The sequence below is a fragment of the Eleutherodactylus coqui genome, chromosome 1, assembly GCF_035609145.1.
Source record: "Eleutherodactylus coqui strain aEleCoq1 chromosome 1, aEleCoq1.hap1, whole genome shotgun sequence".
NCBI classification, from domain to species: domain Eukaryota; kingdom Metazoa; phylum Chordata; class Amphibia; order Anura; family Eleutherodactylidae; genus Eleutherodactylus; species Eleutherodactylus coqui.
Window position 1 is genome coordinate 345,805,031 of NC_089837.1, and position 23,028 is coordinate 345,828,058.

Consider the following 23,028-nt stretch of genomic DNA (forward strand, 5'->3'; position numbering starts at 1 on the left):
GTATTAAGCCTTGCCTATGGTAAGGATTAATACAATGCCGGTAAAAAGTACACTATATTATAATACCGAAGTGTTGCAGTATATTCTACGAGCAATCATAAGTTTAAAAGCAAAAATAAAGTGTTTTTTTTTTAACTGTCATTTTACAGTCCTTTTTATACAACTGTACTTAAAATTGTAGTATTATAAAAAATATTACAAGTTTAAAAACCCCTCTTTATCATTAAAAAAATAACATATATATATATATATATATATTAGTATCAACACATCTATAAGAATTCCATCTATTAACCCCTTGGTGTTGCAGCCAGTTTTGGCCTTATGAACACAGCCTAGTTTTTCAGTTCTGACATACATCACTTTAGGCGATATTAATTATGGAATACTTTCACTTAGCCAAGTGATTCCGAGACTGTTTTTTCATCACAAATTGTACTTTATATCAGTGGTACATTTCGGTCAATATTTTGTATCAATTTATAAAAAAGATCCAAAATTTTGAGAAAATTAGGAAAAATTTGCATTTTTCAAAAACAAACATTTCTGCCCATGACTGACCTATCTTATGAGGACCTAATAAATATTGCTCCCATGTACTCACCAGTGCAAAATATCTAAAGACTATTTGAGATAAAGGGGTTAAAAGACAATAGGAACAAGCAGTCTTACAAAAATTGCATTTATTAAGGAAAAACTGAAAAATTGCTGTAGTTCACAGATCAGCCAATAATTAAATAGTAATAAGAAAAGTCAATCAGCAGCGATGTGAAATATTTCAGTATTTAAACAAACACAAGTGGGGTACAAGAAAATATTTAAGAAGTCTTATTCTTGTAGAATGTCATCATCTTCCATTTCAGTTTGCTCCTGTGTCTCGGCTTCTGGATCCCCAGGAAGAATACAAGTGATTGTCTGAATGAGCTGCTCAATCTGCTCTTCTGTCAGCCTTTCTTCACTTTCCTCCACCATCTATTCAAAAACAAGAATAAGCAGAAGTTAATGCCATTGGTTATTAGAGCCCAGGTGTGTAGTATAGCTGGGTGACAATCTCGATGGAACCTGCAATGGCTATCACTTTGGTTTTAGATCTGTTGCTGGGTGTCAACCAAAGAAAATAACATAAAGGTAACTTAAGGACCTCCTATACCAACTGCTATATTTACTGGCATTTTCTTGCCTTTATGTAAGAATTCTTTTGACGTGTAACATTCACAAGATTAGCGTTCGGCTCTTGTATCAACAACTGCTGTTTTTCTTCTTACATAAAAACAAGACCAACAAACTCTGAATTTAACCCATTAAAGACCAGGCGCGGTAAATATACGGCGCCTGGTCCTGGGCCTAAAACCCCGCCAATAGTAAAATTACGGCGGGGCTTTAAGCCTTCTGCTCTGCAATCAATAAGAGGCAGGACAGGTTATCTGCTGTTAATGACAGCTGATAACCCAGAGGAGAAGGCAGGAGGGTTTTTTTTTTAAACCTTTCTGCCTTTTCCTTCTCAGAGTACACAGCGCTCAATGAGCACTGTATACTAGAAAGTGAAAGAAAGTGTAACTTTCACTGTCAGACCGCCAGGGTTCCCTGCTACAGCATAGCTGGAGGGTCATACTAGACTGCCAGTGACTAATGTGACTACAGGGGTTGCTACAGTGGGAAAATGTCAAATAAAAAAAAAAAAAAAAAAAAGTGAGTGTCCCCCAGCTGTCCTATATACCGTCATGGGGGACATAGATAGTAAAAAACATAATCACATACATCAGTAAGACAAAATTCCAGAATAAAACATCAATATATACACAAGAAGGCGAATAACACAAAAGCGACATTAACCAAAACAGCCGCCGTATGCGCCCTGTACAACAAAACCATACCTATTATATATCCAAACGTCCGAAACAAATAGAGGAATCTGTTTTGGTACTTTATTTTAGCATAAATATTTAAAAAAAAAAAAAAAAAAAAAGGAAAAAAAAAACAACTTTTTTTTAGCATTTTACCCCCAATAAAACTAAAAACATGACCTATAGGTCACAGGAAAAACAACAAAAAAAATAAAAAAAAAAAAAAAAAAAAAAAAAGAACACAGCAAAAATAATTTTGTTAGCTAAAGGAAACAAAATACGGCAGTAAAACTGCCACATGGGTAAAATCCCTAAAAAGTGTCTGGTCCTTAAAGGGGTTGTCCCGTGGCAGCAAGTGGGTCTATACACTTCTGTATGGCAATATTAATGCACTTTGTAATGTACATTGTGCATTAATTATGAGCCATACAGAAGTTATCAAAAGTTTTATACTTACCTGCTCCGTTGCTGGCGTCCTCGTCTCCATGGTGCCGACTAATTTTCGGCCTCCGATGGCCAAATTAGCCGCGCTTGCGCAGTCCGGGTCTTCTGCTTTCTTCAATGGTGCCTCTCGTGCAGGATGCCGGCTCCGTGTAGCTCCGCCCCGTCACGTGCCGATTCCAGCCAATCAGGAGGCTGGAATCGGCAATGGACCGCACAGAAGAGCTGCGGTCCACGGAGGAAGACGATCCCGGCGGCCATCTTCACCAGTAAGTATAGAAGTCACCGGAGCGCGGGGATTCAGGTAAGCGCTGTGCTGTTTTTTTTTTAAGTCCCTGCATCGGGGTTGTCTCGCGCCGAACGGGGGGGGGTTGAAAAAAAAAAAAAAAAACTGTTTCGGCGCGGGACAACCCCTTTAAGGTACAAAACAGCCTGGTCCTTAAGGGGTTTAAAACCATTCTCCTAGTTGTACACAAACTTTTTTCCTGTGTAAGGGCAAGGTCCTACAACACTGTAACTGCATGGTGCAGGCAGTGACTATAGGATCTTGCCGCCTCGGGACGGCAAGGTTCCAGTCACCTGCGACTACCATATCATGCGAGCATACCCTAGTCGTAACAATAGTTGTATTACAATAAATCAATACATACCAGTTGAATTTCCACGGCTGTCATAGGTCGGTGGTTAAGAAGCTGCAGTTTTTCTGCTCTGTGGAAATGGAAGAACTTTAGTTCTAGTCAACGTATTCATTATGAAGACCAAATAAAACGAATACAGTACCATCCATAGAGTTCTACACTTACTACATCATATCTAATCACTAGTCACTAATTGTCATCTGCTCCGGTCATGTTCATCTACTTTATAATACAGATATAGAAGATAGAAGTTTGACTTCGTTGCAGCTGGATAACATGTGTACTGTGGTAGCTGTCAATGTAGTACATTCATCTCTACTGCTATATTAAACCACAACTATGAGGAGCTAGCCCAACTCATTTCCTTCTCTTCCATCCACATTGTACGGATCTAGCACAACAGATAAGACACTAGGAATTTTACATTAAAATTAGAAGAAATGTAGTCAGGGGAACATTTTAGATCTCATTTTTATATTTGACTGCATGAAGTCATCTTCTGTATTACAGGATTTAAATGGGCACCGCTGTGCAACATAGTTTACTCAGCTGGGCACCTGCCATGCACAAGATTTGTTAGCGATTACCTTGATGAGACAGTTTCTTTTGTGCACAATGAAGCAAACTAGAAAGGGTCAAAGATTCAGCGTTTAATTAGGCAATCTTTCATTTAGAAAGACAGAACGAGAACATAAATGTGTTTCTTATTGTCATTTGTTCATGTTTATATGTCATGCCAAACAGTTCTTAAAGAGTGAGCAGATTTCCCTGGTATGGTCTCCAAATCAGAGCACACTACATGACAAGCCAAAAGTCTTTAGCACGCAAGTATGAAACAGAAAGCTAAACATCTGGACCGCTGGCTCATTCACAGACTGTCCATGTTAGATCAACCATACATTATCCAGCCATATCCCCCTAGTGCTTGACAATGCTCAAGCGGAAGCTCTGGGGAAAACCCATATTTTCCCATTGTGTTACTCATACATCATTCAAAATCTTATGTCCATTTATGCAGGCAGTAAGCCTACTAGAAGTGCAGGCATGAATTTATGATGTACCACAGCACCAGCTGGCCAGTAGACTATTAGGTACATGGAATTTTCTTTGTTTACTGAGCAGTGTGGGAAGAAAGATTATTTTATTACAAGTGGGAAGCGGGAGGAAAAAGAAAAGAAAAGAAAAACAACCCCCCCCCCCCACACACACACACAAAAAACCCACACACACACACACAAAAAACACAACACCACACAACACATACAAGAACACAAGTATAGAGGCGATAACTTTAAAGGGGTTCTGTCATTAAAAACAAAAAATTTTATACTTACCTATTGCTCCCCAGGCAGCCTGCTTACCTCTTCTTCTTATCCCAATTCTTCTCCTGGAGCCGCTTGTCAATTCGGTCACGTGACCTCCAGCACCCGATTTTCCTCCGTCCGGTCAAAAAGCGTACACTGCCTACCTTCCACTTCCTTCAGGTCAATGTACGCATACGTCACTAGTGACGTGTGCGTACATTGTCTTGTGAGGAAGCGCGGAATGAAGGTAGCCGCGCGAGACAACGGCACGACTGCGCATGCGTGAGGCTGCGGCGTGCTCGCTCGCCTGGAAGCACTTTACACGTGCACAGGCACACTCTCTGCCAATAGAAATGTATCCCTGACACTGTTGTCAGGCAGAATACATTTCTATTAGCCAATGAAAATGCAAGCTTCTGCATATAAGTATATATATATATATATATATATATAAGTATATATATATATATATATATATATATATATATAAGTATATATATATATATATATATATATATAAGTATATATATATATATATATAAGTATATATATATAAGTATATATATATATAAGTATATATATATATATATATATATATATATATATATATATATATATATATATATATATATATATATGGGTGACTGCTGTGAGTGACTACAGTGAGTGGCTACTGTGAGATTGCAAGGAAGATCTGGAAGCCCTTGGGAAACTCTGGGTGTTCAGAGACAGAGGCAGGGAGAAACACTAGCAGATTTTGGTAGACTGCAGGCAGGACTATTCACTGCACTGGATGGGCGGAAGTAGCTTTGTGAGGGCGGAAGTGGTCAGCACAGCAAGGGGTGCTGGGAGATGACCTCCTAGCAGGAGGGGCTGAAGATGTAAACAGAGCATGGAGGTGAAAAATGGAGCCTAGGTAAGTACAACTACTGAAAAAAACGTTTTATATGTGTTATTTACCACAGGTTGTGCCAGCGGGGCAGATTTACTGGAGAAAAAAAAATACAGATTGTAATGACAGAACCCCTTTAAGACCTAGACAGAAAGTTTATAGTTGCAAGTAGAGATGAGCGAGCGTACTCGGATAGGCACTACTCGTCCGAGTAATGTGCTTTATCCGAGTACCGCTGTACTCGTGCTGAAAGATTCGGGACGCGCTGCGGAGCAGGGAGCTGCAGGGGAGAGCGGGGAGGAACGGAGGGGAGATCTTTCTCTCCTTCTCTCCCGCCCGCTCTGCCCCGCTCCCCGCTCCGACTCACCTGTCAGCAGCGGAGCGCCCCGAATCTTTCAGCACGAGTACAGCGGTACTCGGATAAGGCACATTACTCGGACGAGTAGTGCTTATCCGAGTACGTTCGCTCATCTCTAGTTGCAAGCTTTCAGAGCTCAGATGCCCCTTTATCTGTCAAGTTACTAAATGAAGAACTGAAAGAAATGCACAAACTTGAAAGGATGTTATATAAAAACACCAGTCACTCCAGATCTCTGTACTCCTAAGCAGGGTTGTCAACCTGAATCTTTCCCCTTTTTGGCCAACTTCACAATAGCCAAAAATGTTTGGAAAACCACTCTGAATGATAAAGATTATAAGTAATATGTTTATGGGTCAGCAACTGATATGAACTCATTACCAGCATTTTACTGTGAGCTGTAAAATAATTACAAATCATAATAACCTGCTCAAGTACCACCAGCCTTGTCCAGGAATTTTTGAACGGTTGGCAATCCTGCTCCCAAGTCATCATCTTTTACCCTGCCACCTATTGACAAACCTAAGTTTTATTGCTCTGGCTTATTTTAAATCATGTACCGCCCCATGCACAATATCATGATGTAACGTAAATTAAAGGTTGTGCATTACTCTCAATTCTTTATATGTAAACTTGCTTGATAAAAGAGGCCTCTGTGTTCTGAAAGCTCATAAACAAACTTTCTGCTTAACCATACAAAAGGTATCACTTATATTTGTCTATTTTTAGTAACATCACATAGCTTTATCTAACAGTTTACCACAGTACGATATACAGCAAAAAGCAATTGTATCAAGAAGTTATTCCACCAGAGCCACTGAAAACTTTAGAGAGGTCCCAGAAGATTGGAGAAGGCCAATGTTGTCCCCATCTTCAAAAAAGGGAAGAAGGTGGACTCAGGTAACTACAGGCCTGTGAGCTTGACCTCTATACCAGGAAGATCTTTGAACAAATTATTAAACAGCACGTATGCAAGTACTTGGATGAGAATGGAGTAATTAACCAGAGCCAGCTTGGGTTTCTAACAAACAAGTCATGCCAGACAAATCTAAATTTCCTTCTATGACAATCACCAACTGGGTTGATCAGGGAAATGCTGTAGATATAGTATATCTTGACTTTAATAAAGCATTTGACAAAGTGGTAATTTTTTCAATAACAATGGTATGAGCTAAATATGGGATTGACAAGGCAACTGTTAGGTGGATTCACAACTGGCTGAGTGATCCTACTCAAAGAGTGGTCATAAATGGCTGCACGTCTAATTGAAAGAATGCGTCAAGTGGGGTACCACAAGGCTCTGTCCTAGGCCCAGTGTTGTTAAACATTTTTATAAATGATCTGGAGGAGGAAACTGATCAGATTTGCAGAGGACACAAAAGGTAGAAGGGATAGCGAACACTAGAGAAGAGAGATTTCAAAAAGATCTAGACAAGCTTGCACAGTGGGCAGTGACTAACAAAATGGTATTTAACAAGGAGAAATGTAAGGTCCTACATCTGGGCAAGAAAAGTGAATAAGGGCACATACAGAATGGGAGGAATTGGGCTAAGCAGCACCACATGTGAAAAAGACTTGGGTATTCTAATAGATCACAGACTGAGGCTGCCTTCACACAAGCGTATTTACACAGCCATTTACCTGCGTAAATGCACTCTTCATCAGAAAGAATGCACTGGATTCAATGCATCTATTGAACTTGCCTGGCATATTTACATGGGTAAATAGCTGTGTATATACACACTTGTGTGAATAAAGCCTGAACATGAGTCAACAGTGTGATGCAGCAGCAAAAAAGCCAAACAATTCTGGGATGTAATAAGAGAAGCATAGAGTCTAGATCATGTGAGGTAATCCCCTTTATTCTTCCTTGGTCAGACCTCATCTGGAATACTGTGTCCAATTCTGGGCACCCCAAATAAAAAAAAAAAAAGATAGACAAACTGGAGCAAGTTCAGAGCAGAGTTACCAAGATGGTGAGCGGTCTGCAAACCATGTCTAAAGAGGAACAGTTAAAGGATCTGGGAATGTTTAGCTTGCAGTAAAGAAGGCTGAGAGGAGACTTAATAGCTGTCTACAAATATCTGAAGGGCTGTCACACTGCAGAGGGATCAGCCCTATTCTCATTTGTACAAGGAAAGGCTAGAAGCAATGGGATGAAACTGAATGGGAGGAGACACAGATTAGATATTAGAAAAAACTTTGACAGTTAGGGTGATCAATGAGTGGAACAGGTTACCATGATAGGTGGTGAGTTCTCCTTCAATAGAAGTCTTTTAAAAAGACTGGACAGACATCTGTCTAGGATGATTTAGTGATCCTGCATTGAGCGGTGGTGGTGGTGGGGTTTGGGACTTGGAACAGATGATCCTGGAGGTCCCTTCCAACTCTACAATTCTAGGATTCCTTTATGGTCTAGGTTTCACCCAGTGCCACCTGGCTTAATGACCCATGATGCTGACACACAAATGCCCCCTCCCCATCTATTGTTATCCTATGTAAGTTTCTTATCAGCTAGTTTAGTTTTTCCACTGTTATCCATTTTTCTTCTAAACTATTATCATTTCCCAAGAGCATAGTAATTACTGTTTATGCGCTTTATTATTGACACAGATCAGGCACGATTCCTCTTCAGACATATTTGCCAATTCATGCTTATTCCACGTGACTATTACCATCCTAGATCCTTGCATTCTCTTTTTATGCATTGTGCACATGCTCACATAAGGTTTGTGTAGCAAAGCAATAGCCCATTTGATCCAAGTTGAGTTTATTGTTACAAAAGAAGGAAAAAAAAAAAAAAGTTGGGTTAAGCCTTCAGTTAGCCAGTAAGCACTTACTTGGTCAGCTTATGATCCTTCAGGGCAGTTAGGAACTCTTTTACCATTTCAGGATTTTGTCGTTGACAGGGACTATTAGACAAGTATTTCAGCGTCTGGGAAAAGATCAAGAAGGTTATACAAATTTATTTTCAACATAAAATCAGACATTCCAAGCAAAATTCTCTCTGCTTTATTACATACCCATAGATTTAGTAGTTCATCGTTCCCATGGGCGATGTTCAAGCAGTCAGAGGACATTTTATCAATTACCTTCATCCTTCCAGCACCAATATTAAAATCATAAATAGCACAGAGAGACAGATTTCAGGAAGTATGTCGCAAAAAATTTAAAGATTTGTATTAAAGGGGTTTTCTAGGACTCCGATATAATCTATCCTTAATATCAGATTGGGGATGGCCCGTGGAGCTCAGAATTAGTATTGCTTGTTGTGAATGGACAGGCGATAAAAATTAGATCAGGTCATCCCAAGCTGATTTTTAGCAAAAAAATAGTGAAAAATAAAAAATTGAATATCCAATAAATGTGGTGGGTGTGTGCCTCAGTGGTTAGCACTATTACCTTTCAGTAATGGGGTCCTACGTTTAAATACCATCAAGGCCAACAACTGCATAGACTTCATCCAGATGTTGCCCTTAGTCAGATTCGAACTTAGTTGTTAACACTACCACCTTGCAGTGCTGGCATTCTGAGTCACCACGTTTGGCCTTCCTACCTTCTTCTCTGGATGAGAAATAGTAGAAACACAAAGAGAATATGAAGTCCATGCAGATAATATTTTTAAAGGTAACCGTTCTAAAAACTGTGCTGCCAGGCTTGTTCGTTCTTCTTCCTCCTCCTCCAGAAAAGAAGGAAGAAATGAGGAGAATGAGAAGGAAAGGAAGAGAAGCAGGAGATGGAGAATACGAAGAAAATTGTCACCTTTTCTTCCTCCTACTCCTCTGGAGAAGGAAGCAGCTTGGTGGCTAAGTGGCTAGCACTGTTGCGTTGCAGTGCTGAGGTTGTAAGTTCACATCTGACTATGAAAACATCTGCATGGAGTTTGCATGTTCTCTTTGTGCTTATTCTGTGTCTTTTCTTCCTCCGGAGAAGGGAAAAGGAAGAAGTGTGCATTGTATGTCAAGCACAGCACTGTATATTGTACAGTGGCAATACCAGGTACTGCAGCTCATTCCAATTCTCTTGAATGTAACTTAGTTGCACAAAGGCCATGTGACAGATGGCCAAGACATCTAACGAAGAGGTGGCAGCGCTCTTATATGCTCGTATACTATTTATGTATGCAAAGTTTGTTTAACCCGGAGTGCCCATTTAAATATTAGTTAGAGGGAACTGATCATTAGTTTTGACTATCCTAAATCACTACACAGGAGCTAGAGATATTTCAGAACAGATCAATGCAGAGCAGCAATGAAGTATATTTTATATCAAGAACTTTTAACAATTCATGTGTCATGAAAACAGCTCTCCAAGAGTCCTCTGGGTATTCTTTCAACAGGCAAATATCCTGTGATCTCAGCCGTGGCCATACCATCTAGGCCAGATATCTGTTTGCAGGGAACTGTGGATGATACAGGGCGGCATCAGATATGAAGTCTATGCAGGTGGGGTTGCCATTAGGATCACAGGACACTAGCCTGCTGAAGAAATGCCCAGCAAACACTTAGAGCAATTTACAACTGGCGGTAGAGTTGCTAAAACTTGGTTTTCTAAGGTATGCTTTATTACTGGTGGTATACTTGGATATGTTCTGAAATGTGTCTGGCCCACATATAGTAGTTATAGCAGTATAGGGTTTCCAAAAATGAAATATACTCTCTGTAATAGCTGCACATCCCTAACTGGAGTGGTTGTATAAATCTCAGTATCCCACAGTCACCAGTGGGTGACCCGATGCATATATAGATTTATAAGATTCCAATCAAAGTCATTAGCAGCCATAAATGCCCGAATAAAACCTATCCCTTCTACTGGGATGAAAATAATATACAGTAGAATTCTCTGTACAGTGCATTTTGATGATCAGAGTCTCATCTACCATTGGAAGAAGCTATTGTTGCTATTGGCAGTACTACTTTTCCCAGTGGCGAACGGTTTATAGAGACACAAAATGTATGGGTCACTGCTGTGTGTGAATGTAGCCTAAATGTTCATTGGCGAGATCCAAGAGAGGGCCAAGTCTGATGCCAAGTCAGAGGAGAGGTCTAGGAGGAGCATAGAGTAATGTAATGAAGATATTTGCAACCTACATACACAGATCAATAGATATCATCCAATAAAATCAGATCCCTGTAAACTTTGTTGCAACAAACCAAAGCCTGTTCCCTATAGAGTACAATTGTAGCCAGTTCCTCTTGGCAATAGCAGTGAATGCTTGTTTCACAATGTAAAAATGTAGATAATCTGCTCTGTATTTCAAAATAACTGCATGGTTGCTCTTGTTTGGATATCAAGCCTTGATGACGGCATCCAAAATTGTTCCTAAAAGCAGTGTGGTCATCCAAACAGTCCCGAGGCGCTGGTGCTCCTTGTTTTAATTAAGCTTTGAAGGACTCCAAGTCAGAAGTTTATTTCAGTGTTGTAATGTGTCCCTACAAAAGTTACAGCGCAATATACTCCATATCTTCTAATCATTCATTTTTGGCGGCTGTTAACGTAAATATGAAATACTAGCTGATATACCCGGCTTCGCCTGAGGTAATTTGATACAGGTGTTTACGTGTTGTTCTCCCGGAAAATTTTATGACGTTGAGATTACTTTAGAGATACCGAGGAATAAAATATGTACACATGTGGAGCGTTAGATCCTCCTCAGGCTGCTTGTACCAATGTCCCTCTGCAGAATGTGCCACCCCTCCCACTGTCTTCACTTAGGACCTAAAGAATTCTCGCATCAAATTTCACGCTTGAACGACACTGGGAAGTTACATTACATAGCTGTGCCAATACTTTTGTACTTAGCATGGAATAATCAAGTGGTGACCCCTTTGCTTTTCCTATTTAGGACCTGAAGAATGGTCATGCCAAATTTCATGTTTGCACGACACCAGGAAGTTAGAGAATTAGTGGCGAGTCAGTCAGTGAGGGCTTACACACACACACACACACACACACACACACACACACACACACACACACACACAAAATTTTGTCTGGTACTACTTGTTGAACATGCAGCACAAAAACAGCAGAAGAATGTGTTGCTACAGTGATATACAAATAGACAATCCACTTAAAATGGATGGTATGGTTTAGGGTACCAGTAACACCGGGCAGGACAAAGTCTTTGTTTGTACGTCAACTATACGAACGTCTCTGGAGACTGTTTTGCTTCCTTTGCTTCTCTGTATTCAGTGGTAGGGAACTTCCTATAAGTGAGCACATGGAGGAGAAGTGTTCGCTACCCACAGTGACCGGAAAATGAGGTAGGGGAGGAATACTCTGACTACTGAGGAAGTGAATAGGCATGCTGTGACTAGTAGGGAACATGGAGCACCTGATGTCTACTTAGAAAGTGGAGTGGGGTTTTGGGGAAAGTGGAGACAAACTAACTGCTTAAAGGGGGAGACACTGCTTGTGGGGAATACCACCTGTATAAGGCCAGGCTCACATAGAAGTTGCACTTTGAAACACATTATCTGGACAGACCTTACAGTGTGTTATTGTGGCTCCCAAGCTCTGACCAAGTGCAGCTGAAGTTTAAACAAACCACACTTCTTGTGGAGAAAGAGCCGAAAGGAATAAACGGAGGTTGCAGACAGCAGGCTGGATTGGGGTGTTGCTCCCCAGACTCTGTCCTGCATGGTCTGCCCACAAAACTCTGCTTGCTTTATACCATTTATTATTTGGACTCCTAGCAATTTGAGTTCAATCCGCACCCATACGCAATGTAATCCATCCTCATATGTGCGGAATCCGTGGTAAAATAGAGCATGCTGCAATTTTTCTTTTGCTCATGAAATCTGCGATTCCTACCTGCAAGTGTAAGTAGACCGGTGAAGGTCGATGCATTTCAATACCCGTGTATTAATGCGTTTCACACATGCGGATGGCGATTGCATAATCCGCAATTCAAATCCGTTCGTGTGAGACCGGCCTAATGATATCCATTCTATATCTAGACTTACATATTTGATGAGCAAAAGCAGAGCTACGACACGACTAAAATAAACGAACGCTCCACATATTCCAGTAACAATGGAAAAACATTAAATGAGCATAGTCATAGGGCGCCCTCTACTGAGAAATGTGGGGCATGAGATTACATTTGCAACAATGGCTTATTAGCATATCCTAATTGTTCCCTCACTATTCTTTAGTAAAACGGATACAAACTCAAGAAGAGAGAAAGAAGTAAATATAGTATATCATATGTGTAAGGAAGCCATAAATGTATTTCCCTCTCGTGGTGCAGACATTCCTGAATTATCTGACTAGGGAACCCCACATAGCTTGTTTCTACACGGCGACATGTGACAATCGTAGGATCCCAGCAGCAGCAGCTCACCTCATACATGATAGTATTCAGATTCTGCTGTCCAACACTGTTCTTGTTTTTCCTTCCATCCCTTTGCTGCGCTTTTAGGTCAGTAAGTAGCTGAAAGACCTTTAATACAGAAGAACAGGTAGACTAAATGACATGCTACAGTACGGCGGTCCCTCAAGAGTATTAATTGGCCCATTATAGCTTACAAATATTATATGCTGAAATAAACTGCCAAGGGGTTTTAACCAATTAAGTACCAGGCACTGTAAATTTATGGCGTCTGGTCCTGGGCTTAAAGCCTAGCCATATCTAAAACTACAGCGGGGCTTTAAACCTCCTGGCCCAGCAATCAATCAGAGGCAGGACAGGTTGTCAGCTGTTAGTGACAGCTGATAACCCGGAGGAGAAGGCAAGAGGGGTTTTTAACCCTTTCTGCCTTTTCCTTCCCTGAGTACACGGCACTCAAAGGGGGTGTCGTGACTGCCGGGATTCCCTGCTATAGTGGAGCTGCAGGATCATACTAGACCCTGGCCAGCTCTGCCAGTGACTATTGTCACCACAGGGCTTGTTTTCCCCTGTAACTGGGACTCCTATGGACGCCCCAGCTACAGTGGGAAAGTGTCAAATAAAAAAACCCATGTGAATGTCCCCCAGAGGTCTTATATGACGTCATGCGGGACATAGATAGGAAAAAACATAATTACATACATATGTAAAACAGTATATATAAGAAAATAACCCAAAACCCTGATTGGCTGGAATCGGCACACGTGACGGGGTGGAGCTACACGATGACACGTAGAAGGGGGCGGAGCCAGAACGCCGCTCGTGCCAGACCGAGCCGAAGGCAGAAGACCCTTCTGCGCAAGCGCGTCTAATCGGGCGATTAGACGCTGAAGTTAGATGGAGCCATGGAGACGGGGACGCCAGCGCAGGGAAGGTAAGTGAAAAACTTCTGTATGGCTCATATTTAATGCACGATGTATATTACAAAGTGCATTAATATGGCCATACAGAAGTGCTTAACTGCACTTGCTTTTGCGAGACAACCCCTCTAAGGTGCAAAGCAGTCTGGTCCTTAAGGGAATAAAGCCTCTAAAGTGTCAACCAAAAGTAATAAAATTGAAGAATAAAAATAAATTAAAAGGGGTTGTTCAGTTGTAAACTATTAAAAAGAAATCAGTCACCTGCCTTACAGTGGGCTTACATGGACGTAAGTGAAAACGCTGCGTGAGTCACACAGCATTTTACAGCTGTGGAGCCGCTGTGAACCTGCCTACGGCAGCGAAGTCTTGCTGAGCAAGACATCATGTCTCTCGCATGCCGTCACGTGCAGTACACCTGTTTCTTTTTTGTTTAGGTTTTCCGGAACAGAGTATGGGCGAGCATATATACACACACAGAACAATGGGCTCTATCTTGCGTATATACGCTGCAGAATAGAACATGCTGTTCTAAGGCAATGTAATCGATCGCCTGCGAGTTACCGCATATCACATGGGCATACAGCGCACAGACATGCCGTGGCCCAACTTGGATTTGTAGGCCAAGTTTCCCATCATTTCAGTAGGACCCTGGCCTGCAATACCAGGCTGAGCCACTGGAGTGGGAACAGAGCTGTATGCTTCCTGCAGAAATCAGCTTTTTGCACAAGCACAATGGCTTGCAAACAGCTAATTGTCAGTGGTCCAAGTTGATGACCCCCACCAATCTACTAAATCTAAAGAAAAACAAAACGTAGCATGTTCTATTTTACCACGTATATATGAACAAAGAGAGCCCATTGTTCTCTATGGATGCATATATATGCATGCCCATATGCAATTACATTGGGGAAATAGAGACAAAAAAAAAAAACAAAAAAAAAAACCAGGTACACTGCGAATGACAGCGTGAGATACGTAGTACGCCGGGTCTCCAGTGGCTCCAAATCTGTAAAACGTTGCATGACTCACGGGGGTAAGCGCATTTACAGACACATTTGCGCCATGTATTTGCATATATGTATTTTACTGTACAAATCGTGCAGAAAAAGTACAGTCAAACACGCAATCAGGCTAACATTCATTGTAATAGACAATTAGTGTAATTATTTTAATATGTGCCCTTTCCTTGCACAAACGCGCAGGACAATACAGCACGCTGGGCATTTTCTTTGTGTGAACAAACTGCATGTGCAAAACACGCTTATGTGAACAAACCCATTGAAAGCAGTGGGTTCTATTCACTGTGTATGGCGCAAATACGCCCGGGTGACACAGCCTAATAGAGATTTTCTTCAGGTAGCCTATTGCACAGCCCCACTACTAATCATGAGCCAGCCCAAGGGCACATTGACAGAAAGGAACACACTATACATGACCAGTAATGTGAAACCCTGCTTATATTACACTGGGTAAGTGATAATTAACCCTACGTGTGGTTACTTTACTTTGGGAAATGCACAGGGGAGAATCTATTTTAACTGAAAACACAAAACATGAATTTCTGTTATCATTTTATCAAAAATAAGAACTATTCAGCCCAGAAATAATCAGAGTACGGACCTCAAAGTTGCTCAGCAGAGCTGCATTTGCATCTTGCCTACAAATAAAAAAAGGACATTAATGATACATTAACAAAGGGAAATCATCGCACATTATAATGAAAACTAACTTTTTTTCCCAATAAGCACTTGGAAAGCAGCATAACTTGTTTTAGTACTAGTGTGCCGTCTGGGGCGTAACTATAGGGGATGCAGGGGATGCAGTTGCACCCGGGCCCAGGAGCCTTAGGGGACCCATAAGGCCTCTTTATCATATAGGGAGCCCAGTACTATGAATAAAGCATTATAGTTGGGGGCCCCGTTCCAGGTTTTGCATTGGGGCCCAGGAGCTTCAAGTTACACCTCTGGTAACACGTATAATTAAAAAAAAAAAAAAAAGCAAAGCTTCAAATGGGACAAAGAACTAAAGCTCAATGGTTGTACAAAGTTCATTATCGACTTGTACCATTTTTGAGGAAGAATAGACAAAAAAGAAAGTTAAAAGGTATTGAGGACTGGTGCCATTGTAGCAGCAGAGTACATATCCGCAGCCCCCGGTGATTTATCACATACCCATGTACATGCTGCACCGCTCACACGGATGCTGGCCTAGGGAGAGGCAATGTAGCGGTTCAGTGAGCAAATCTGGCATTTCCTTTTGAGCACACAATACATATTGTGGCAGATTGACTATTCAAATTAGAACAGATCCCTGGACCAGAAAACTGCGTCAGGCCGCTTTCACACGGCCGAGAAAATTGCGTGAGATTTGAGCATTGCGCGAATATGAACCCCTTTCTTTTGAATAGAGTCCTATACACAAGCGATGCTCTGTCTTTTTGTGTTCCTTGGGACGCATCACCCATTGATTTCAGCAAGACCTTTAATGCATCGCACGGCTCACACTTCCGATCCTCTATCGAGCGTGAAACGTACGTGAGAAGATGATCGGAATTTCACAGACGCAAGGGGTTTTTGCTTGAAAAACGCCTCACATCGGCGGATAAAACTACCCACCGTGTATAGGTGGCCTTACATGCTTTGTGCCGCATTCACTATGGGCAGATTTATAAAAAAAAATTGTCTTAATAGCCCATAGCAACCAATCACAGTTCAGCTTTCATTTTACCAGAGCAGAATACACAATGAACACCACTCTGTGATTGGTTGCCATGGACAACATAAGGACCTTTTACACGGGAACTATTAGCGTCCAAATGAGTGAAGGCGATTAATACGTTCAGTGTAAATGCGGCCAAAGATCAAATGATAAATTATAATCATCGCTTTTCATTCATTTTACCTAAGCATAAAAATCACCGTTGGCTGGTTGACAGTTTGGTTTACACGGCGCTCATTCAGTTGTCACTTATACAACGAATGTGAAAGACAAAACGATTTCCCATTTGAACGATTCAACGACGCATCTGCCGGTATAAACAGGCAGTCTGAGCGAACTCTGACATCGTTCCCTTGTACAAGCGAGAGATCGTTTGGCGTAAACAGACCCCAAGACCGATTCAGAAATCTTCTCCATAGGGGGAGCGTTTTTAGACACTTTTTCCAACTTGGCTGAAAATGGGGAGTTTGTAAATTGTGGCAAGAACTGCAGCACATTGCACCAGAATTTTGGCACAGTTATAAACGTAAACTAGCCAGCCTTAGGCCAATGCCCACGGATGGATTACCGCCGCATAATTCACAGTCAGGCACCTGTTACACATTCTGCAGCAATGTCCGTCCATAGACACGCAATGTTAAACGATTCACCCCTGCCTACGAGTGGCAATCAACTGCGATTTTCCGCTCGCGGGGGAGAATTGAAGCATGGTGTATTCTGTGCGGAAATGGAAGCCGGCTGTCCTGTGATACTTTCGCTGTGAGCACTGCGGAATTACCGCAAGAATCTGCATCCCAGCCCAGCACTGGCGTGTCATGCACGGCACTGCACATGCGCCAGCCAAGACACTTGCGGCAGATCTGGAGAGGTAAGTATAGGGTCTCTGGGGGGCGCCGGGTCTGATTCCACTGCAATATTTCGGAATCCGACCCGGCCGTGGGCATGAGGCCTTAAAGGAGATGTCCCGCGCCGAAACGGGTTTTTTTTTTTTAACCCCCCCCCCCGTTCAGCGCGAGACAACCCCGATGCAGGGGTTAAAAAAACCACCCGCACAGCGCTTACCTGAATCCCGGCGGTCCGGTGACTTCAATACTTACCGCTGAAGATGGCCGCCGGGATCCTCTACCTTCGTGGACCGCAGCTCTTCTGTGCGGTCCACTGCCGATTCCAGCCTCCTGATTGGCTGGAATCGGCACGTGACGGGGCGGAGCTACACGGAGCCGCTCTCTGGCACGAGCGGCTCCATAGAAGAAAGCTGAAGACCCGGACTGCGCAAGCGCGGCTAATTTGGCCATCGGAGGCCAAAAATTAGTCGGCTCCATGGAGACGAGGACGCTAGCAACGGAGCAGGTAAGTATAAAACTTTTTATAACTTCTGTATGGCTCATAATTAATGCACAATGTACATTACAAAGTGCATTAATATGGCCATACAGAAGTGTATAGACCCACTTGCTGCCTCGGGACATCTCCTTTAAGCTGGTTTCACACAACCGAGTGCGATATCAGGCTGCAGAACTTGGCCAGATACGGTGCGACGTCCCTGCAGATCTGAGGCGTTTATGTGGCAGACGCCTCCCCTCACTTCAGTACACTTATGATCCTCCAGCACAGCTTTCATTGTTCTCAATGGGAAACCTCGCATCGCACTGAAAACAACGGGCGAAGTGTTCCGAGGGAACGCCCAAAGATAGAATGTGCCACAATATTTTCCCACGAAAAAACAATCGCTCATGTACAGGACCCTATTCAAAAGAATGGGGTTCATATTCTGTGAATCTCGCCATTTACTAAACTTTGACAGCTTCATCTTCCAGCAGTCACTTTGATAAATGTGGCACATTTTAGGACAGTCTGTCCTAGGGTGCATTCACATAAATGATTTTCCCGATTGTGACAGGTTCAGAACTCCAACGGGAAGATAAGCCATTGACCGATCAAAAAATAGCTGCATGTCCGATTTTTGGGCGATTGTGTTCAAGAATAACCCTTTATTCCCCAAGGCCTCTCTTACACAGGACGTTTTTTTACTATGTTAAGCATGGCGTCCCGAATGCTATGCGAGGAGAGAGGCCGCCGTGAAAATGGGGAAAGAATTGACATACTGTGTCTTTGAATTTCGCGTGTCATGTCAATTTCAGCGCGGCATGGCCGCAACGGATCAGCTGCAGGATGTGGAGGAGATTTTTGCAAAAGACAAATTAAAAACAAAACAAAAAAAAACGCATCACACTTTCATTTGAGTGAAATGCGATTTTCCATTTTTTACTATTGGAACAACATGTGATTTGTGAAGAATTGGCCGTGCAGCAACGCTATTGTTCCCCTCACAAAAAGCGCCACACTTCCGGAAAAAAAATCTCAGGTATTGCGGATGTATGTGGAAGCTCGGGCCGACGCAGTATATTTTGTTTTATTTTAAACTCCTGTTTTCCCGTGGAATCCAAGGCCTGTCTGCAGGGTTTACTGCGGATCGGACGGCTTCTATTGACTTCAATGGAAGCTGTCTGTGCATGAACCGCAGCAAGATGGAACATGTTGCATTTTCTCTTTTTAACCCTCGAGTGGTTTCCGCTCGGAGACATGAAGGATCGCTTTACCATAGCATGCTATAGAGGCTTATTGCTGCGGAACACCCACTCCGGATTCTGCAGAAAAATCCGTGCATGGACATTGGGCCTTAGTTTGTACCGTCAGACCTTTAGACAATATTAGAGAAGGCGAATGGCGAGATTTACCTTCTAAACGTGTCAGAACTCTGGCTCAGCACACCACATTTACGGTTCTAGACCCTTTTTGAACCTCACTCAACGAGGAGGCCTGGCTTACTAAAAAGGGCACAGACTTGGACCACATTCACACGGCCATAGGCATAAAACGCTACATGGAATCGCGCAACGTTTTACCGCCATATATGCCGGCTATCAGCACCTATGGCAGCAATTGTGCACTGTGCATGGCAGTATCTCACGCACGGTCATTCGCAGAGGGACTTGTGTGTTTTTTTGTTATTCCCCGCTCTGTCTCATAGTGGCAGTCTCACTCATACGTAAGGTATTGCGTATGGACAGTGTTGCATATACTACCCATAGAGAAGAATAGGGACGTTTGTGCGTGATACGCGATGAAATAGAGTATGCTGTGATTTTTTACAAGCACATATATACACGCAAGGTTTACACGCTAAAGTAAATAGATCAATGTACTTTCATTGACTCCATTCACTGCATACATGGCCATGGTGAAATCATGGTTGCAGTAACCAGTGACAGAGGTTCAAATTGGAATTTCCACTCTGATGTGAACGAGCCCTTAAATGCATACAATAGTAGTCTATGGGTGACGGATGCCTAACAGGCACCATGGAGCATCTGTCACATGTATACACGAGCTTATCCTCACGCACCCATTCTAGCCCATTGCTGATGGATGTGTTTAACGGATGCCTAATGTGCCACTTCTTAACAAATACGCTTTTTAAGAGGACGCCATAATATCCTACAGGTAACACATGCCGTTGTAAGGATATCAACAGACGGGGTGGAATTTGCTGTGTAATGTCCACAGCGCAAAATCTGCCCCATTTGGCGCGGACTGTGTTACAGAAATCACCGCCTCACTTGAAAAGGTGGAATCCATACCGCCGCTGTAATTAAATGACATTCTGTAGATTTAAAGTGATCCTCTGAGCCAGGAGAAACAAAGATGGCGGCACTGCTTCTCTGATTACCTGATGCACACTGTGCATGGAGTATACATCATTAGTTTAGGGCCTCCTACTTATGGGCAGATATTTGCTGCGAAATCCACAGTGGGCGTTCACACCATGAATCTGCAGCAAATACCGCCCATAGTATGCTATTAGAAATCAACTCTTACTGCACACTTGCGGAAACCAATTGTGGTTTCCGCAAGCGAAAGAAAAAAACGTAGCATGCTCCATTTTTGCGTGGACGACTTCCATTGAAGTCAATGGAAGACGTCCAATCTGCGGCCCTTCCGCCATTGACATTGTGGAAAGGTTGCGGATTCTGCGTCATCGCTAGACGATGATGTGGGAAAAGGAGTTTCAAATAAAAATTTACCCTGCACATATCCAACAGCGAGCCGTGCGGACCATCCGCATTACAGGAGAAAACAAGACTAACTAGGTATGTGCGGATGCCACTGCTCCCAGGGCCGGATTCCACATGCAGGCCTAAGACACTACATGTTGCTTTGTTTAACCAGTGCTGCCCATGTGAGTTGGGATGAACGGTAAGATCAGCATGTAGTGTCTTAAAGCTTATTTACACGCAAAAAACAATCTTTCAAAGGATTGAAAGATCGATAGTTCTACCGATCATTTTGCATAAAGTGCTAATGGACACTAATGCTCATTAGCACTTTATTAGCTTCATTTGCATGTAAATTAGCCTCCAAGAGCACAGCAGGTGGTCTGAGCTCTGCAATTAGCTCTTTTGTTTTCACAGGGGCTGTCAGCAGAATACAATGTAATCAGCTGGTCCCGTGGAGAACAGCCTGCAGTCCCTGTTATCTCTCTCCAGATGAATGATTGATTTTATGCTGCATTCACACGGGCTACAAACTCTTGCTACAAAACATCACTCATGTGAAAGAACCCATTGGAAACCATGGGCTTCATATTGTAGCCCGTGTGAAAAAGGCCCTAAGCTCACCTTCAAATCATCGTTCTGCCGAAGAGTGAAGGATAGCAGCGTTTACATGCAATGACTATCACCCATATGCCATTGTTTGAACGAATTTAGAGCGATAATCGTTGCGTGTAAATGGGGCTTTCGGCTACCGATGTATACTAATACACAGTGCGCATCATGTAGCCAGAGAAGTGGTGCGGCCATCTTTGTTTCTCCAGGATCGGAGCGCCAGCGATTTCTGAATGGATTTCCCCTGCAGTGTGTGAACAGGATTTTGCTGTTACTGTAAACGCTGTGCAGAAAATCTACACGAAAAGTCCACTGCAAACCCATCCAGTCTGGACGTACCCCTAGGCCCTGGCTCACACAAATGTATTCGCATTACGTGCTCATAGTACGCCGGAAATGGCGATAATGGAAGTATGCTGATTGTCATTGTCCCACTCACACTATATATCTATTACGTATGTTACGCGTGCAAAAAAAAAAGAAAAAAAGAACGCAGCCTATTCTATTTTACCGTGTATTATGCGCATAAGTGCCCTACTGGGTGTGTTTGAATCGCAGTGTATACACAAGTACATTGCGCTGGGTTTTTTTTCTGTCTTTTACGCATGTTGCCAGGAGACATGAGAAGGAAATAAAAAAATAAATAAAAAAAGCAGGAAGCTTGTATAGTATATTTTACGCACGCTGTCATGCACACGCAAGAACACAACACACAATTCCCTATGCCTTTAAAATGCTGCAATTTTTACGCATTTTACGCTTCGGTTGTGCGAGCCTGCCTTCGGCATCTGTAGACACCAGCTGCATGTGTTTGACGAACGTCATTACACCTCAATGCCAATTTTGGTGCAGATCTGTCGCAGATCTCACCTTTTGAGCTGAAGTCAGGTTAACCCTTTGCAATCCAATTTTGGATTCATGGTTTCCTAGGGAGTTTTCTCTTCCCGTCATTATACAATGGCGCCATCTGCTGGCTAGAGCCAGTACTGTGGTATGGGATATGCCGGAGAGGCCCCCGACAACAGAACAGCCAGTATAAGGCCGCCTGCAGACGAGCGGGTCGGATCCGGCAGCGAGAATTCTCGCCGCGCGATCCGACCCGAGCGCCTGCAGGGACAAGCGCGTACTCACCCGCGCCTGGCGGCCCCGGCTCTTTCATGTGCAGGCTGCCGCGCAGCCGGCGCATGCGCAGACCGGAGCCGGCGGCCGGGTGAGTGCGTGCCCCGCAGAAAATTAGAACATGCCGCGGTTTGTTTGCCGCGCGAGATTTCGCGCGGCCAAACCGCGGCCGTCTGCATAGGAGTGCGTATTTTAATGCACTCCTATGCAAACTTTCAGCGGCGGGATTTTCGCTCGTCTGCAGGCGGCCTTATACAGTAAGAATACCCTGACGGACGTCTTCCGATATCAGAGCTGTACAGCCTTCAATCAGAATGTCTTTAGACGTCAGACGGTGGATTGGAAAAGGTTAAAGGGGTGAAGTGCATCACAGCTGCGCCAAAATCTGCGTCAGAATTTGCAGCAAATTAGCGACATAGCGCAAGAAGAGCCTGAGGCTCCGCTTACTGGAGACAGCGCCGGCTAGAGGCGTACGGCCGCCCATTACACACGGTAGAAACAGGACATCTTACACTTCCATGCTGCCGAGTCTGCCGGTGTCACATCACTTCCATTCCGCCAGAAACTAGACCGTGTTAGAACGTTCCGACGGAAACGAAGGTTCCGAGCTCGCAATTACTACAGAAATAAATGTAGACGTGCAGCACACAGGAAAGGCAAGCGGTCACAATAATCATAGGCGCTATCGACTGTCGCGATATAAGTGGAGCCCCTGTCGCTCGCGGAAGACCGCAGGCATCAGCTGCCGGTGAGTGCCGACAAGCCCCTGCACGAAGAGCCACCTCCCCTGTGAT

General features: G+C 43.1%; 1 protein-coding gene across 1 annotated transcript; it reads right to left on the reverse strand.

Moving 5' to 3' along the window:
* Window positions 1–666: 666 nt before the first annotated feature.
* On the reverse strand, window positions 667–23,016 carry CRCP (CGRP receptor component). Its single transcript, XM_066576316.1, has 6 exons — window positions 22,747–23,016; window positions 15,351–15,387; window positions 12,826–12,924; window positions 8,318–8,412; window positions 2,936–2,993; window positions 667–972 (listed from the first exon to the last, which is right to left on the reverse strand). Exons 1-6 carry the CDS (start codon window positions 22,752–22,754, stop codon window positions 829–831), a joined length of 441 nt encoding a protein of 146 aa, XP_066432413.1. The 5' UTR covers window positions 22,755–23,016; the 3' UTR covers window positions 667–828.
* Between the last annotated feature and the right edge of the window lie 12 nt (window positions 23,017–23,028).

What these genes read in the sequence shown, in the direction of transcription:
- CRCP (XM_066576316.1), bottom strand. An exon ending in TGAATACTATCATGTATGAG is followed by an intron (nt 8,413 to 12,825) that starts GTGAGCTGCTGC and finishes ATCTTTTCCCAG; the next exon opens with ACGCTGAAATACTTGTCTAA. An exon ending in CAGCCGTGGAAATTCAACTG is followed by an intron (nt 973 to 2,935) that starts GTATGTATTGAT and finishes GTTTTTGAATAG; the next exon opens with ATGGTGGAGGAAAGTGAAGA.